We start from the raw sequence: 15,984 nt of genomic DNA, 5'->3' as shown, positions 1-15,984 counted from the left end.
CTCACCCCCACACACAGTCCCCCATGACCCCCCTCCCCGCACACATACACACGTGTCAACACCAGGAAGCTCACTGAAGCAGCTCTTTCTGCACAGCCAAGTCCTGACATCACCCAGTCTCTCGGGGGCAGTGAGACTGGCCTCACCACACAGCCCCCCTCAGACACACACAGACACAGCATGCACACGTGTGCACACACATTCCCCACACACGTGTAACACAGGGGTTCACTCCCCTCGCAGTGAGGGGTTCTGGTGTGGCCAAGTGGACATTTTTCATAAAAACATGTCATTTATGTGAATATGCAATGTGCTTGTTAGTGTCACTTTTAAAATGCATTAGTAAGTATTTAAAACCGTCTCGCAACTGTAATGGGAAGCGCAGCAGACGGGACGGATGGAGTCCATGCAGACAAGCTCCTGGGGGCCCTCAGAGACTTAATGAGTCCACAGGGGTCCGGCGAGCAGGACGGCTGAGAACCTTTGCTCTAGACTGACCCGGCCTCTCTGCTGCCCTCCTGCCGCCTGCCCGTGCTCTGCAGGGTCCGCGGGACTAGCAGACCCTCCACCGGCCACTCTGCTCCTTCCCCCCGACCCTCCCTTCCCTCCTCCCTGCCTCACCCCTCCCACCGCCCCCACTCCTCCCACCCAGCGTCTCCAGGCCCAGGCTTCGAAGGGCGTCCCCGCAGGGCGCTGTGGGTGCTGCCACTGTGCTCCTCGTGAGAGATGTGCGTGCCAGTGTGTGTGTGCATGTGTGCGTGGTGTATGTGGTGTATGTGTTGTGTGTTTGTGTGTGTGTTTGTGTGTGTGTGTGTTTGTGTGTGTGTGGTGTGTGCGATACAACCTTGGGCCCCATGAGGTCCAGGGCTCTATGTCAGCCCCTCACAGCCACCCCAGGAGGAGGGTGGGTCCCCACCTCACAGGTGAACTCAGAGAGCTAGGTGACCACGGGGCCGGGCTGCAGCTGGATCTGAGCTGGGCTGGGCTGGCCCTTCTCTGGGTGGGTGGCCTTGGCCCCTGGGCAGGGGCCAGGGGTCTTGGCAAGGCAGGACCCTGGGGCTCAGGGCATCAGGAGACCAGCGCGCACGCCAGCACCCTCCACCCGCGGCCCCGGTCCAGGAAGCTGCCAGCCCGCGACTGCCTGCCGCTCCTTCCAGACGCAGAAACCGGTGGCTGACCATCAGGCTCCTGCTGCAGCGCGGCGCGGACCCCAACCTGAGCCGCGTGCCCATGCAGGCCCTGTTCTTCGCCGTGAAGGCCGCCGATGTGGACGGCGTGAGGCTGCTGCTGGAGAGCGGGGCCAGGACCGACATCCAGTTCCCGCCCGAGGTAGGGCCGGCCGGTGCTGGGAGGCGGGTGCCGGGCTCTGGGACGGACTTGGAGCAGCTGCTGCTCTGCCCTGGTTGCACAGACATGCGTCCAGATGGTGACCCGGTGCCTGTTGTGTTTAGGGGGTGACACTCTCTGCTTGGCACCCGCTGTGACCTGCTCGCCTCCCAGGGTCCTTGGCCAGGCCACTTACTTCCTTCCCTGGAGTGTGAGGTGCAGCCATGTGGGGGAGGAGGGTTTTCAGGATAATTTCATGCTAACACCTTAGGTTTACGGGTTGGACTCCTTTGAAACTAAGGCTGCCGCCTTTAACCTCAGCACAGACGTCTCTCGCTTTCTCATTTCTTCCTTCTTTGTCCATCCATCCATTCACTCACCCCTGGTCGAGAATGTGCTGATCTTTGACACAGAAGCTTTCTCTGTGCGGGGCTGGCATAGGCAGCAAGAGACAGGTGCTAGGAGAGCCGCTCCTGCCCGTGCGCCGGCCCGCAGCAGCGGGCTCACAGCTGTGGGTTCTGAGCGTCCTTCCCGCCTTCTCCAGGCGCACTTCCTGTTTCCGTGGGGTCTTGCTTCAAGGGTTTGTGTTGGGAGGAGCAGACTGATGAGGGCCCCACCCTGATGGAGGTGTGCTGCGTGCTCCTGGCCAGACTCTCCCAGCTGGCTGTGCCCCTTCCAGGGCCAGGTCCCCCGACCTCCTCTGAGCGGCCCAGAGACAGTCCTCCATTGCCTGCTGGCCAGAGGCCTGGGTCATTACGGAGTCAGGAGCTGTGTGGCCATGAGTGTGGTGGCATCTGAATGAGGGCTGGCAGGGAGGGTGGGCTTTCCACAGAGGAAGCTGGGGACACTGGGTCCCTGGGTTGGCGTTCCTGTGTGTCGCCCTGGAGACAGAAGCACCTCGTGGATCAGTACAGACGCGTGCGGGTCGTGGGGTGGGTCTGTGGTCCATTGGGAGCCGGCCTCTTGTCCTGAGCATTGCAGGGCTGATGAGAAGGTGGTGCCATGGGAACCTCGGACAGGCTTCTGCCCCGACGGGCCTCACGGGCTTTGTTTACGTGGAGCTTCCACCCTCGGGCTGTGGGGTGTCACTGGCTTGGGAGCCACTGCCACGCCCTCATGGTGCCTGCGTTTCCTCTGCAGCTGGGGGCCCTGACCCCCCTCCACATCGCGGCCGCTCTCCCTGGGGAGGAGGGCGTCAAGATCACGGAGCTGCTGCTCCACGCCATCACCGACGTGGACGCCAGGGCGGCCGACCAGGACGACGTGTACAGGCAGAACAAGGTGTGTGTCCACCGTGGGAGGGCAGGTCCCTCTGCACCGTCATCCGCTGGTCCCTGATGAGGGTGTGCCTCGGTCACCCCCACGGTCGGCTGTGCGATGGTGGCCCCTGCAGAGCCCATCGAGGGGGCAGTAGCGCTGTGTCTCCTTCTGCATATCCACACAGAGCCACATCAAGCTCCCAGCCCGTGTGGGTGTGTGGGGGCCGGGAGGGGAGGGCAGGACGGCTCTGACCCACGTCAGGACAGGATAGCTCACAGTGCACCTCAGCATTCAAGAGGGTCTCTCGGGATGCTGGGGAGGAAGGCTCTCGCTCCCGCTGCTCCTGGGAGCACACCTGCGTGTCAGCTTGTACCTGCCGGGGCTGGTGGCTGGGCCTGGTCAGGCAGGTGGCAGGTGTCTGAGCACTCGGGGGAGAGGCTCGGGGTCACACCTGACCCCTCCGTCTGCTCACAGATAGACCTGCTGCCTTCGAGCCTGAAGCTCAACAACGAAGCAGGCCCTCCCAGCACCTACTACGGAGAGCGCAGCTCCGCCACGGACGAGGGGGGCCGGACGGCTCTGCACGTGGCCTGCGAGCGGGAGGACAACCACAGGGTGAGCCGGGCCTTCCAACAGGGCGGGACAGCAGCCGTGTGTGTGCAGTGCACCTGCGCACGTGTCTGAGTGCTTCAGGGGCGTGTGTGTGAGCGTGTGCAGCTGGGCACGGACCTGTGCGCCGGCAGGCACACCTGTGTGTGAGCTCATAGGTCAGCATGTGTATGAGTCTCTGTGCACGTGAGCATGCGCGTACGTGTGTGTGTTGGTAGGGGGTGGCCAGGCCTTGGGCCCAGTGGCTAAGGGGGCAGACCTTGGAGTGTCAGCTATGCCCCGCAGGGGTCCTGGCTGCCGCGGTCCAGGCCTTCCTCCCTGAATGGTTCAGGGTTCAGAATCAGTGGGCTGGGTCAGGTCCACAGAGAAGTAGAATGCCCTGTGTTAGAGCAGAAACTGTCCTGTAACTCATGTGCTTTGAAGTGTCATTTCAGAGCACGCTTTGGGGACACACATCCACACACGGGCCTATATGTGCGTTGGAGGGGGGCCTGGACCGTCATGTGCGTCATGTTCTCACTGTGGGACCTGGTCAAACACGTTTGGGTGCAGCTGGCCTGGGCCCCTCGCCCCATCAGTCATCGTCTCTGACTTGGACCCCTGGGGACGACCCTGTCTTGCAGAGCCCCGGTCCCTCTGGCCCTGCAGCTGCTGCCTCCTGTCTGCCTCGGGGATTAATTCCCAGCAAGGCGAGCATGGGAACCCCTCAGCAGAGGCCGGATGGCCGGGGTGGGCCTGAGGGCAACTGGGGAGCCAAGCCCCTGCTTTGCAGTGTAGTGACCAGCATGGCCTGGGCCAGTGAGCAACTGAGCACGCAATAAACTGAGCCTCAGTTTACCCACCTGTAACAGGAAAATGACAGCGGCCCCATGGCACAGGGTGAGGACGGCATGTGCCTGATGGGAGACTGAGGACCTGCGTGGGGGTGGGCGCCTGGCAGTGCTGGGGGGGCGGTGGGAGCACCTCCCTGCTTGAGAATATCCCTGTCTTGTCACCGTGTCCTTGGGCTGGTCATCATGCTGACCCGAGGGGTGCCACAGGCCCGAGCTGGGACTAGGGACGGCCAAGCTCTGAGGTGGCAGGCTGGCCAAGGCCCCCGCTCAGGACGATTGAGGCCTGGGCTCTGAACATGGCGCTTCCCAACTGACACACCTGTGTCCTTTGTACTGACTTTTAGATTTGGAAAAGTTATGGACAGACAAAGTTAGGAGACCCTGGTCATCAGGTCAAGGACAGATCACCCGAGTAAAGTCCCATGCTGAGAGGTGGGGGCCGCAGCGGTCCAGCCATCACGCCTGTGCTCCAGCAGAGAGAGGAAGGGGAGGGAAGCGTTCCCCGGAGCCTCTCAGCGGACTGCTGCCGGCCCTTGCTCGGCCTGGCCAGTGAGGCGGGGGGGGGGGGGGGAGGGCGCGGCCTTGGAGGGGCTCCCAGCCAGCCCACAGGGCCTGCACGTCCACAGAGCGGGCGCAGGTTCAGCAGAGGGCCCCTCACGGTGGGGGGAGTGGAGACCCCAGGGCAACAGCCCGTGGGCCCTCCAGGGAGAGGAGGAAGCTGGGGGGCTCCCCGGGGGAAGGGCAGAAGGTGCTCCTCCTCGCGGGCTGGGCTTCCTTCTCCCTCTGTGCCTGTAGGGTCCCTGAGCCCCGGGGACGGGCATGTCCCTCTGGCTCACCAGCCCGAGCCTGGCCCTGCTGTGATGGTCACGTGGTCCTGACGCTTCCCTTTCCTTCAAGCACAGCTCTAAGTCCATTTACGTGTCACTTGTCCCTCCTGTCTCTGTTGGAAATGGTGATTGTTTAGAAAACAACTTCTCAGTTTGAGGATCCATCTTCCCCAAATTTAGAGTGCAGTCTGTGTGCCAGACAAAGTGCCGGGACGGGGGACGTGGCAACTGTGACTAAGCTGATTTTGCAGCGTTTGAGTTCATGATCGCTGTCGCGCTCCTGACAGCTCCTGCTGTCCTCTGCCCTTCTCCCCACCCAGTGTGCCAGGGACATCGTCAGGCTCCTCCTCTCCCATGGAGCGAATCCCAACACCCTGTGGAGTGGCCACTCCCCACTCTCCCTGTCCATCGCCAGCGGCAATGACCTGGTGAGCAAGTTCTGCACCCCTGACAGTGCGCCTGCAGAGTTCCTGCCTCGAGGGCCCCCACCCAGCGCAGCACTGGGACCTGCTGCTGTTGGCGGGGCACGAAGGCGGCGTGGTGTGATGGGTGTGGAGGACCCCCCTCCCACGTGGGTGGAGCGCCCCAGAGAGAAAAGGGTGTAGAAAGGAAAGTGAGCACTGAGGATGAGGGTTCAGATGGGTGGGTTCTCCCTCACGGGGCCTGGATGACAAGCCCTGACCGATATCCTGTCCACCAGCACTGTGGTGCCGCCTCCCCAGTGCACTGGCAGAGGCACAGTGGCCTCTCCTCCTCCTGCTGGTGCCAGGGGATGTGCTTATTTGTCATCCATCCAGCTGCTCATCCGTCCATCCATCCACCTACCCACTCTTCCATCCACCCAATCCTCCATTTTCCCTTCCTCCCATCATTCATCCATCCATGCATCCGTCCATCCATCCACACACCTACGCACACATCCAATCATCCATCCTTCCACTCCTCCACTTTTTCATTCATCATCCACCCTTCCTTCTGTCCTCCCCACTATAATCCACCCCCCATTCATCCTTTCGTTTAACTGTTATTTTTTGAGCATCTGCTGTATGCCAGGCAGGCCCCTAGGCAAGGGGTGTTGAGTAGAGCAGAAGTCCCCAGGGCCCTATGTTCTGGCTGGGGGTGGGCCACCAGCTGGTGTGTAGCATGGCTTCAGGCAATGATTTGTTTGAGAAGAAAATAAAGATGGATGAGGCTGTAGAGGATGGAGGCGGAGGCTACTTCGCCTGGTGGCCAGGAGGCTTCTCTGGTGAGGTGACACTCAGCAGGGCCAGAGGACGCGAAGGCGTTGTTGACATGCGTGGGGCTTCTGTGGTCCCTCTGAGCGGCCCCTCCCCTTCCTTCCTTCCCTCCTGCATCCAGTCATCAGTCAGCAAGTTGTCTGGGCGCCTGCTCAGTGCCTGGCCCTCACTGGTGGGGCACAGCCTGCAGACAGCTCCACTCTGAGGGACAGAGCAAGCTCTGGTGCCCTCGTGTCCGGCTGCAGCTGCTCTCACTCCTGGCTTCCTGAGGGGCACCTAGGCTAGCAGCTGGGCACAGCAGGGAACAAGTGAGCCCCATACTCTGCATGTGGTCAGGCGATCACAGTGACCCAGGGGCCCGGGGGCAGAGGCAGACCTGTCCCGGGATGAGGGACTGTCGGGACATGCACCCAGCCCTGGGCTGGTGGGAGACCAGTGGCAGGACTCCGCTGTGCCCCTGCACTGGAAGACAAGACAGGAGCCAGGACCGCCTCAGAGCACTCGCATGGTGGTCTGAGAAAGTGCTGGACCCGGGCTGCCTGGCTGGACTTGCAGCCCTCGCCACGGAATCACCACGTGCCCCCTCCCGCTCTGCAGCATCGTCCTCCAAGCCGGGGCTGGGGCAGCAGTGGGACCTGTGGATGGGCTGCATAGAAAGTGCCCACTGTGGCCATCTGGGCTGAGTCTGGCTGTGGCCTTGCCCGGGTGCTTCCTCCCATGGCAGGGGAGGGTACTGTGGGCTCTGACTGTCCTGTCTGTGTCAGATTGTGAAGGAGCTTCTGTCCCACGGAGCTGACCCCAACCTACTCCTGACTAGGGGCTTGGGCAGCGCCCTGTGTGTCGCCTGCGACCTTACTTATGAGAGCCAGAGGAGTGTGGACAGCAGGCTGGCCCTGGTGAGTGTGGAGGGGGCCAGCCTAGGGAGGAGGTGAGGTGGAGGGGGCAATGGAGGATGGGGTGAGGAGGAGGGGGTGATGGAGGAGGGGGTGAGAAGGAGGGGGCGATGGAGGAGGGGGTGAGGTGGAGGGGGTGATGGAGGAGGGGGTGAGGAGGAGGGGGTGACGGAGGAGGGGGTGACGGAGGAGGGGGCGATGGAGGAGGGGGTGAGGAGGAGAGGGTGATGGAGGAGGGGGCCGGCCCTGCAGTGTAGGGTCCAGGCTATGCCCTGGAGCCTTGGTCTGGCCCTCATTTGCAGCAGGTGGGGCTTCATGGGACCTTGGTCGACGTTCTTCAAGACTTGATGTTCCAAACACTAGAGAAGCACAAACCATTCCTGCCTTTATAATTTATAGGCATACACTCTGTGAGTGGCAGACCCACTCAAAAGCCAGACAGAAGTCCCTGATTTGTCTCAAGAAATAGGCCATAGGTTTGGTCTGGCTGCAGGATTCTAGAGTTTTCAATGTAGAGTGGGCCTTGGCCATGGATCCTGGTCAAGGAACCTGATGGGTGGGGACCTGAGGGTGTCCTGGGTGGGGATCGGGGGTGTGCGTCCTGGGCGGGGGTCTGAGGGCGCCGTGTCCTGGGTGGGGATCGGGGGTGTGCGTCCTGGGCGGGGGTCTGAGGGCGCCGTGTCCTGGGTGGGGGTCGGGGGTGTGCGTCCTGGGCGGGGGTCTGAGGGCGCCGTGTCCTGGGTGGGGGTCGGGGGTGTGCGTCCTGGGCGGGGGTCTGAGGGCGCCGTGTCCTGGGTGGGGGTCGGGGGTGTGCGTCCTGGGCGGGGGTCTGAGGGCGCCGTGTCCTGGGTGGGGGTCGGGGGTGTGCGTCCTGGGCGGGGGTGCTTTCTTGTGCTGGAGGCTGGATGTCCAGGTGCTGCTTGCTCCAGGTGGGCTCAGGTGTGCGGAAGGTGTGCCCTGTGGAGACTCCTGGCCATGGTCTGTAGACTCCTTCTGCCCTCAGAGGTCCCTGTGTCTCCTGAGCGTGTCCCTTCCTGCATGTCTTCCTCCTGACACCCACCCAGGGCTCAGGTTCCCTCCGTGGCCGCTCGGCTCTGGGCACCCTCCCACCGTGTGCTGTTGTCCAAGCCCCCCACCTCGGCGGGTGAGGCGCTGGGTGGGCTCCTCGCCGCCCTTGTTCCGCCGCGGTGCCCACTGTGGCTGCTGCGTGTATGGTGAGGGAGGGGAGGGGAAGAGAGCCAGGGGGCAGGGAGTGAGGGTCCCGCGTCCTGGAGGCTGTTTGACTTCATATGGGTTAAATTCACATGAAAAGAACCAGGCGTCCTTTCCCCTGAGGTCCTGTTCTGGACACTATTTTAAGGATCCTACCTTTATCCTGAGATGCTGTCCTGTCTGAAATAGACTCTAAACTGGAAAAGGTTTGCTTTGCAATCCTGGGGCTGGGATGTGCTTTTTGGGGTCCTCTCAGGCTGTGTCCTGGATGAGGGGGTATGGGTGACTGTCCTGCGGGTGACAGCCTGGTTTTCTTCTGTTACGTTGGGTGCTCTGAGCCCTGTGGTTTTGTGGTTTTGTTGGAATTCCTCATAAAATCTAAAAAACCATAGCACCTCTTTCTAGAACCTGCCTCCTCCCTCGTTGGGGTTGGCGGGGGGAGCATCTGTTAGATGCCGTTTGCTGTGAATGGAACTGGTGGTAAATCCTGACCCAGAGGAGGACCTGGCTGTGGTGCATGCTGGAAGTCACGGACACACGCATGTACACACGTACACATCCACGCACACACGGGTGCACACTGCAGCCACACACATCCAGTCTCAGGAGCGCCCCTGGGTGTGTGTGGTGCGATGGCGAACAGACAGGCCTGGGATTTGCCCTCGTCCCTGTCACAGTCCAGGGGGCGGAACCAGCCCTCAACAGGGTGCGACTCCATGGTGCCCTGGGAGTTGGGGGCTGCCGAGGAGCCACCCAGCCCCCGGCCTTGACATCGTGGTGATGGTTGTCGTGAGGCTGGCAGGTCTGTCTTGTCTCGCTGACTTTCCACACACCTGGGAGGTGGCCTCTCTAGGTGATGCAGGTGACAATAGCCTCTCCTGCCGGGGGCCATGACCTCAGGGGACTCTGATCGCAGCGTCGGTTGGGTCCCACCTCCTGGTGGCTGGGACGTCTGTGAGCCTTTGACGCGGCCTCTGCCTTTGACGCAGCCTCTGTTCTCCACAGGTTGACCGGCTCATTAACCATGGGGCTGACATCCTGAACCCTGTGACGCTCGTGCAGGGGGACAAGGTAGCCGTGGGCACGGCCGTCGACTATGGATATTTCAGATTCTACCAGGTGCGGTTTGTCTCCCGTTGGTGACAGGGGTGAAGCTGGGGACTTTAGCATCTCTTGGGCAGAACCGGGCTAAAGGTCCTTCATGCCTCTGACTGAAGCCAGCCCCTGGAAGAGAAGATTCAGGCAATGAGCGTGCGCGGCCAGTGTGGCTGCCTGGGCACCAGCTGTCTGAGTGTTAGGCCCGATTTGCCCTCACAATGATCGCTCTGAGCAGAATGTGCTCCCCACACAGTGACAGTGGTGGGCCAGGGCTGGGGTCTGCCCTCCGAGGGGTGGGGGGCCGGTGCCCTGGGGTCACTGGTGGTGACCTGGGCTGGGTTGCAGGACCGGAAGATCGCCCACTGCCCCTTCCACACGCTGATGCCGGCGGAGCGGGAGATGTTTCTGGCCCGGAAGAAACTCCTGGAATACATGGGCCTCCAGCTGCGGCGAGCTGTCCTCGCCAAGGAGAGCCAGTGGGATCCGAAGGTGCTGCATCTGAGCAAGAGAGGTGGGCGCTGGGGCGGGGCGGGGCCGCGGGCGGGGCTGCGGGGAGGGGGCGGGGCTGCGGGGAGAAGCGGCTGCGGGCGGGACGGCGGGGAGGGGAGGGGAGGGGAGGGGAGGGGAGGGGAGGGGCGGGGCGGTGGGCGGGGGCTGCTCGCGGCTCCTAAGGCAGCTCTGAGCCCACCTGGAGTCCTGGCTCGGCCCAGGTACATATATCAGGATTTACGCCTCCTGGAAGGGGCTATGCTCCCCGAAGTCTGGGCTCCAGGAGGCTGTGGGGGGGGGGTGGGCCAGGAAGGGGCACAAGAGAGGCGTTCCTGCTGCTGCCCAGGCGGCCCGCTGGGCCAGCGCCCACCTGACCCTTATGTTCTGTCCTCCAAGGAGGTGGGCACACAAGTAACTATGAGACATGCAAAGAAACAGGAAGATGTGACACATACACTGGAGGGATGAAAAAACAAACGAACAACAGAAAATGCCAGTGAGAGCAGGCAGATGTCACATTTAACAGAGAAAGTCTTCAAAGGAGCCATTTAAAATAGGTTCAAAGAACTAAAGGAAGCCATAGTTAAAGAAGTCAGGAAGGTGTGATGACAATGTCTCCTGGGGTGGAGAACACTAATTAAGAGGTAGGTAGAAATCATTTTAAAAGGAGCCAAATGGAAGGTATGGAATTCAAAGCCAGCAGTCAGCAAACTGAAACACGCACCAGAAGGGCAGAGCGGTGGCAGAGAAGGACATAGCAAAGCTGAAGATTGGAAGAAGAGAGGGGACAAAGAATGAAAAAAACGAGCAGGGCCTCAGGGAACGCGGGCCAGCCCGGAGCATTGTCCACATGTGTGGCGGGATTATCAGAGTGGGAGGGGGAGGGACTGAACAGTGTCTGAAGAAATACTGGCTGAAAACTTCACAACTGTGCTGAAAATGTTGATCTATACATCTTAGAAGACAAAAGAATTCCAAATAGGAAAAGTGCAAAGAAATCCACAGCCACATTAAAATCGTAAGAATTTTATTTCCACAAGTGAAACAGCAGAAATCCAGGGCCCACAAGCTAATCTTGAGAGCAACTAGAGAAAGATGTCTCTCAATACATACTAGAAAACCCAACAAGATTAATCACTGATTTAGAGACTGGAAGATAGCAAGATAACTTCCTATGTGTTAAAAAAAAATCTCAACCAAAATTCTTATATCCAGCAAAACTAGCTTCAAAAAATGAAGGCAAAATAAAAACATTCCCAGATAAACCTAAAAGCGGAGAGAATTTATTGCTAGCAGACCTGCTTTGAAAGAGATTCTAAAGGAAGATCTTCAGGTTGAAAGCAGCCAACAGAGAATCCTGTATCCAGAAAAAGTAACTTTCAAAGATGAAGATGAAAGAAAGACATCCTCAGATAAACAAAACCTGCCAGTGGCCTTGCCTTGCAAGAGACACTAAAGGCACCCTGAAAACAAGTGATAAGGTGAAAGCCTGAGTTTACAGGAATGCAGAGCACCAGCAAAGTTTATCATAAAAGACAGTATAAATGAGTATTTTCCCTTTTTTCTTATCTTATTAAAGTAGCAATTGTATAAAACAACATGTACAGTTTCTACCCCTGGCATGACCGCATGAGATGGTCCATGGACCCATTTCCCAGCAAGACTGTTGGAAATTGTGATAATTTGAACATCCAACTATTTAAAGTCTCAGTAAATGGTCCAAATATCATAAAATTTACAAGTAAACATTTATTCAAGAAAATCTTTTAAATTCAGTAAGAAGAGAGCCCACGGTATTAAACCAAAACCTGCTCTCTCCCTTCACCCACTCAGCTCAGCAGGGCAGACACTCCTCAGCAGACTGGTGCAGCCTAGAACAAGATCTCACTCCTTCCCCGGCTCTTACTATGAGGGCTGTCTTCCTGGGGAGGGTAGATGCCAGCAATACTCACCCTGCCCTCAGCTGCCTGACTTTGGTGTGGCAGAGTAGGGTGAGGCTTCATTCTTATGCTCAGTCACCATTTGTGGGACAGAGGTTTAACTTACAGTGCGGTGCCACTGAGGATGCTGGGGCTCTGATCCAGATAGTCAGGCAGAGGCCCCTTGCTGGGAGAGGCAAGCTGAGGGGACCTGAGCTGTTACCCCTCTCCCCTGAGTGCTCAGATCCTAAGGTGGTCATGTCACTAAGAGGGAAGTGTGCCATTGTCCCCACCACAGTTCCAGAGCCACGGCTCAGAGTTTTATTCAAGGGAGAGAAACACCATAAAACAGAGCACTCCGAACCTCATCTCAAAGGAAATTACTTCACTGGCAATAGAGCATGGAGCAGTTTAAGCCTATGGCACTATCAGAATCAGTGCAGGCTGTGGTGAAGGCAGCTGTGAGGAGATTGGTAGATTCATTAGAGATAAAGACTAACCTATAATATGCCTATTGCCAAAGAAAACCAGGAAGGAGACAGACAGGAGGGGCCCTCCTGTGGTCAGAACAAATCTCAAATACAGACCTTGGGAACTATCCCTTCAGTGAGCCTGGACCTCACTGAACCAGTCTACGGAGCAATTTATGCCCCAGAGCATAGCTGAAAAAACAGAAGAGTGAGCGGTTAATGGAGACAGCCAGAGCCCTGCCCAAATCACTGCCCTGGTGACCACAGGCACCCACATAGCTGCACCCGATGTGGGGCAGTATCAGAAGCTCCACACTGGAGGGGGAAATAGACTTCACAAAATTGACCTAGCTGGCCACTAAAAAACAAACAAATAACAATAACCAGCCCCAGAGAGGGATAAGAATGATGAGAAATGAACCGGTCCCCAGAGAAAAGTGGGCATCACTGAGTACATCAGTACGCGCATAATTGGAGTACCAGAAGCAGAGATGGGAGGGAGCGGAGAAGGAAAAACAGTAAAAGACATCACAGATGAAAATGTGTCAGATTTAATGAAAAACATCAATCTGTATATCCAAGAAGCTTAATGAGTTCCCAATAGGATAAACACAAAGAGACCCACAAACAGACGTGCCGTAGTTAAAAGGCTGACAGCCAGACAATCCATTACTTAAAAGAAACACCAATGAGACTGGAAGTTGACCTCTCATCAGAAGCAGTGGAGGCCAGGAGGCAGTGGGATGTCATATTCAAAGTGCTCAACGAGATACACTGTCAGCCAAAGCTAACTTAAAAACTGATGGTGAAATAGAGATTCCCAGAAAAACAAAATTTGTGAGTAGTAGTCCTGCTTCACAAGAAACACTAACGCAAGTGACTCCAGATGGAAATCAAATCCACACGAACAGAGAACACTGGCAAAGGCAAGTATAAAAGTGTAAATGCGTATTTTCTTTCTCAACAGATTTAAAAATCAATTTGCATAATAATTTATATAAAAATTAGTATAAATGTATACGTATTTACATGCATGTGCATTTTATTTATATATAACATGTGCGTATACATTACATGTATTTATATGTGTGTGTGCATGTGTGTGTATTATTGAGCCTATAACATACAGAAATGTAATATATTTGTCAATAATAGTACAAAGGAGATAGGCAGCAAGAAGGTGTTATCGTGGCAAGAAATGACTCCAGATGGCAGGTCATATTGAGAAGAAGAAATAAAGAGACCCAGAAATGATAAATAATAAGTTTAATATAACAAAAGCTATAAATGCATGCTTTTTACGGCTTCTTTAGAATACACAACATTATATAATCAAAACATTGCAATATTGAGTTTGTAACATTTATAGATGTAATATGTATAGCGATAATATCACAAATGGGGAAAGAGAATAGAGCTATGTAGGAGTTACTTTTTTGTATCTCATTGGAATAAACTTAATAATACAGGTTGGAAGCTGAATTTTGATAAGATTCATATGGTGAACCCTAAATCAACCACTAAGGAAATAACAAAAATATAGTTAAAAATTATTAAAGAAATTAAAAGTTGCATTTCAAAAGTATTCACCTAATGCAAAAGGAGTAAGTAAAGGAGGAACAGAGGAACAAAAAATATTAGGAGACGCATAGAAAACAAAATGTGAAATGACAGATGTAAAGCCAACTGTATCAATAATAACATTAAGTGTGAATGGACTAAATCCAGTCAAGAGGCAGAAATTGTCAGACTGAATAAAAATATAAGATCCATCTATATGCTGTCTCTAGGAGACATAGTTTATATTCAAAGATACAGATAGCTTGGAAGTAAAAGAAAGTCATATATCATGAAAATAGCAACCGCAAGAAGCTGGAATGGCTAAACTTATATTAGAAAAAGTGGACTTTAAAACAAAAAGTATTAGGGGGAACGTGTAGCTGAGTGGTAGAGTGCAGGCTTAGCAGGCATGAGGAGGTCCTGGGTTCAAGCCCCAGTACCTGTTAAAATAAATAAATAAATAAACAAACCTAATTACCCCACGCACCCCAAACCAACCAACCAAACAAATAAAAAATATTACTGATGCTAAAGGGAAACATTTAAAATGATAGGAGTCAATTAATTATTTTATTTATAATAAAATAATTATAAACCTGTATGCACCTAACTGTGGACAGCCAAATACACAAAGCAAAAACAGACAGAAATGAAAGAAGAAATAGATAATTCAACAATAATAGTTGGAGATGTCAATTCCCCATTTTCAATAATTGATAGAAAAACTAGGCAGGAGGTCATAAGGAAATAGAAGGTTGAACAATACTGTAAGACTACTAGACCTAACATATTTATAGAACACTCTACCCAACAACAGAATATATATTCTTCTCAAGTGTACTTGGGGGCATTCTCCAGGACAGACCGTATGTTAGGTCATGAAAAACTCTGCAAAACTCTTCATAAATTTATAAGGATAGAAATAATACAAATTATATACTCTGACCACAGTGAAATGAAATTAGAAGTGAATAACAGAAAGAAGTTTGGGGAAATCACATAAAATAACACACTCTTAAATAATAAGTGTGTCAAAGAAAAAATCAAAAGGTAAATTAGAAAATACTTTGATATAAATTCAAAAGAAGACATAACATGCCAAAACATACGGGATGCAGCTAAAGCAGTGATTAAGGGAATTGTATAGCTGTAAATGCTTATATTAAAAGGAATATCTCAGTCAGCAATCTAACCCTCCTCCTTAAAGCACTCGCAAAAGAAGAGCACACAAACCTAAATGAAGCTAGTTATCCAGCTAGATAAATGTCTGTATGTATGTCAGAGCAAACATTAATGGAATAGAGAATGGAAAAACAACAGAGAAAAATCAATAAAACCGAAAGTTGGTTCATTGGGAAAAAATCAGCAAAACTGACATATTTGGCTAAACTGACCAAATTACTAAAATCAGAAGTGAAAAAGGGGACATTACTACCAACCTTACAGAAATAAAAAGGATTACGTGATGATACTATGAATAATTGTATACCAACAAATTGGATCATCTAGATGAAATGGACAAATTGATGAAAACACACAATCTACCAAAACTGGTTAAAGAGGAAATAAAAACACCTGAACGGACATAACAGCTAAAGAGATTGAATATATTAAAAAACAAACAAACAAACAAACAAACAAACAAAAAACCTCTTTAAAAAAAGCCCAAGCACAGATGGCTCCAGTGGTAAATTACACCAAACATTTAAAGCAGAATTGACACCAACCCTTTTCAAATTCTTTCAAAAGTTAGAGTAAAGGGAATACTTCCTAATGTATTTTATGAAGCCAGCATTACTAATTCTTAAGCCAATGACATCATAAGAAAATTACAGACAGATATCCTTTATGAATCTAGATGTAAAAATCTTCCACAAAATACTAGCAAACAAAATTCAGCATCATGTCAAAAGAACTGTCTGCCATGACCAAGTGGGATTTACCCTAGAAATGCAAGAATGGCTTAATAACAATAGCAACAAAAATCAGTGTAATACGCTACATTATTAAAATGAAGGGGAAAAAACCCACATGATTATTTCAATTGATGTACACAAAACTTTTGACAAAATCCAATGCCGTCATGATGAAAACGCACAACGGACAATAGAAGGCTACTTCCTTAACCTGATAAAGGGACCCTGCAAAAACAACCTCACAGCTAACATCAAGCTCAGTGGTGAAAGACCAGACACTTTCTCCCTAAGATCAGGAAGAGGAGAAGTTCCTCTCTCACCATTTCTGTTTAAT

General features: G+C 53.6%; 1 protein-coding gene across 5 annotated transcripts in view; it reads left to right on the top strand.

Moving 5' to 3' along the window:
- ANKMY1 (ankyrin repeat and MYND domain containing 1) overlaps positions 1–15,984 on the top strand; it is a 52,992-nt gene that overhangs the window by 20,878 nt on the left and 16,130 nt on the right. For 3 of the 5 annotated variants that reach the window (XM_064485340.1, XM_064485341.1, XM_064485342.1), the window contains exons 9-15: positions 1,158–1,329; positions 2,467–2,607; positions 3,061–3,201; positions 5,176–5,283; positions 6,858–6,989; positions 9,204–9,317; positions 9,642–9,807. In XM_064485340.1, coding sequence (XP_064341410.1) covers positions 1,158–1,329; positions 2,467–2,607; positions 3,061–3,201; positions 5,176–5,283; positions 6,858–6,989; positions 9,204–9,317; positions 9,642–9,807 — 974 coding nt within the window. The remainder of the gene's footprint in view (positions 1–1,157; positions 1,330–2,466; positions 2,608–3,060; positions 3,202–5,175; positions 5,284–6,857; positions 6,990–9,203; positions 9,318–9,641; positions 9,808–15,984) is intronic. The other 2 variants (XM_064485343.1, XM_064485344.1) reach the window with 2 other exon arrangements.

This window comes from Camelus dromedarius, chromosome 4, assembly GCF_036321535.1.
Source record: "Camelus dromedarius isolate mCamDro1 chromosome 4, mCamDro1.pat, whole genome shotgun sequence".
Lineage (NCBI taxonomy): Eukaryota > Metazoa > Chordata > Mammalia > Artiodactyla > Camelidae > Camelus > Camelus dromedarius.
Note: the sequence above shows the minus strand (reverse complement) of the source record. Positions and strands in the feature narration are given on the sequence as shown.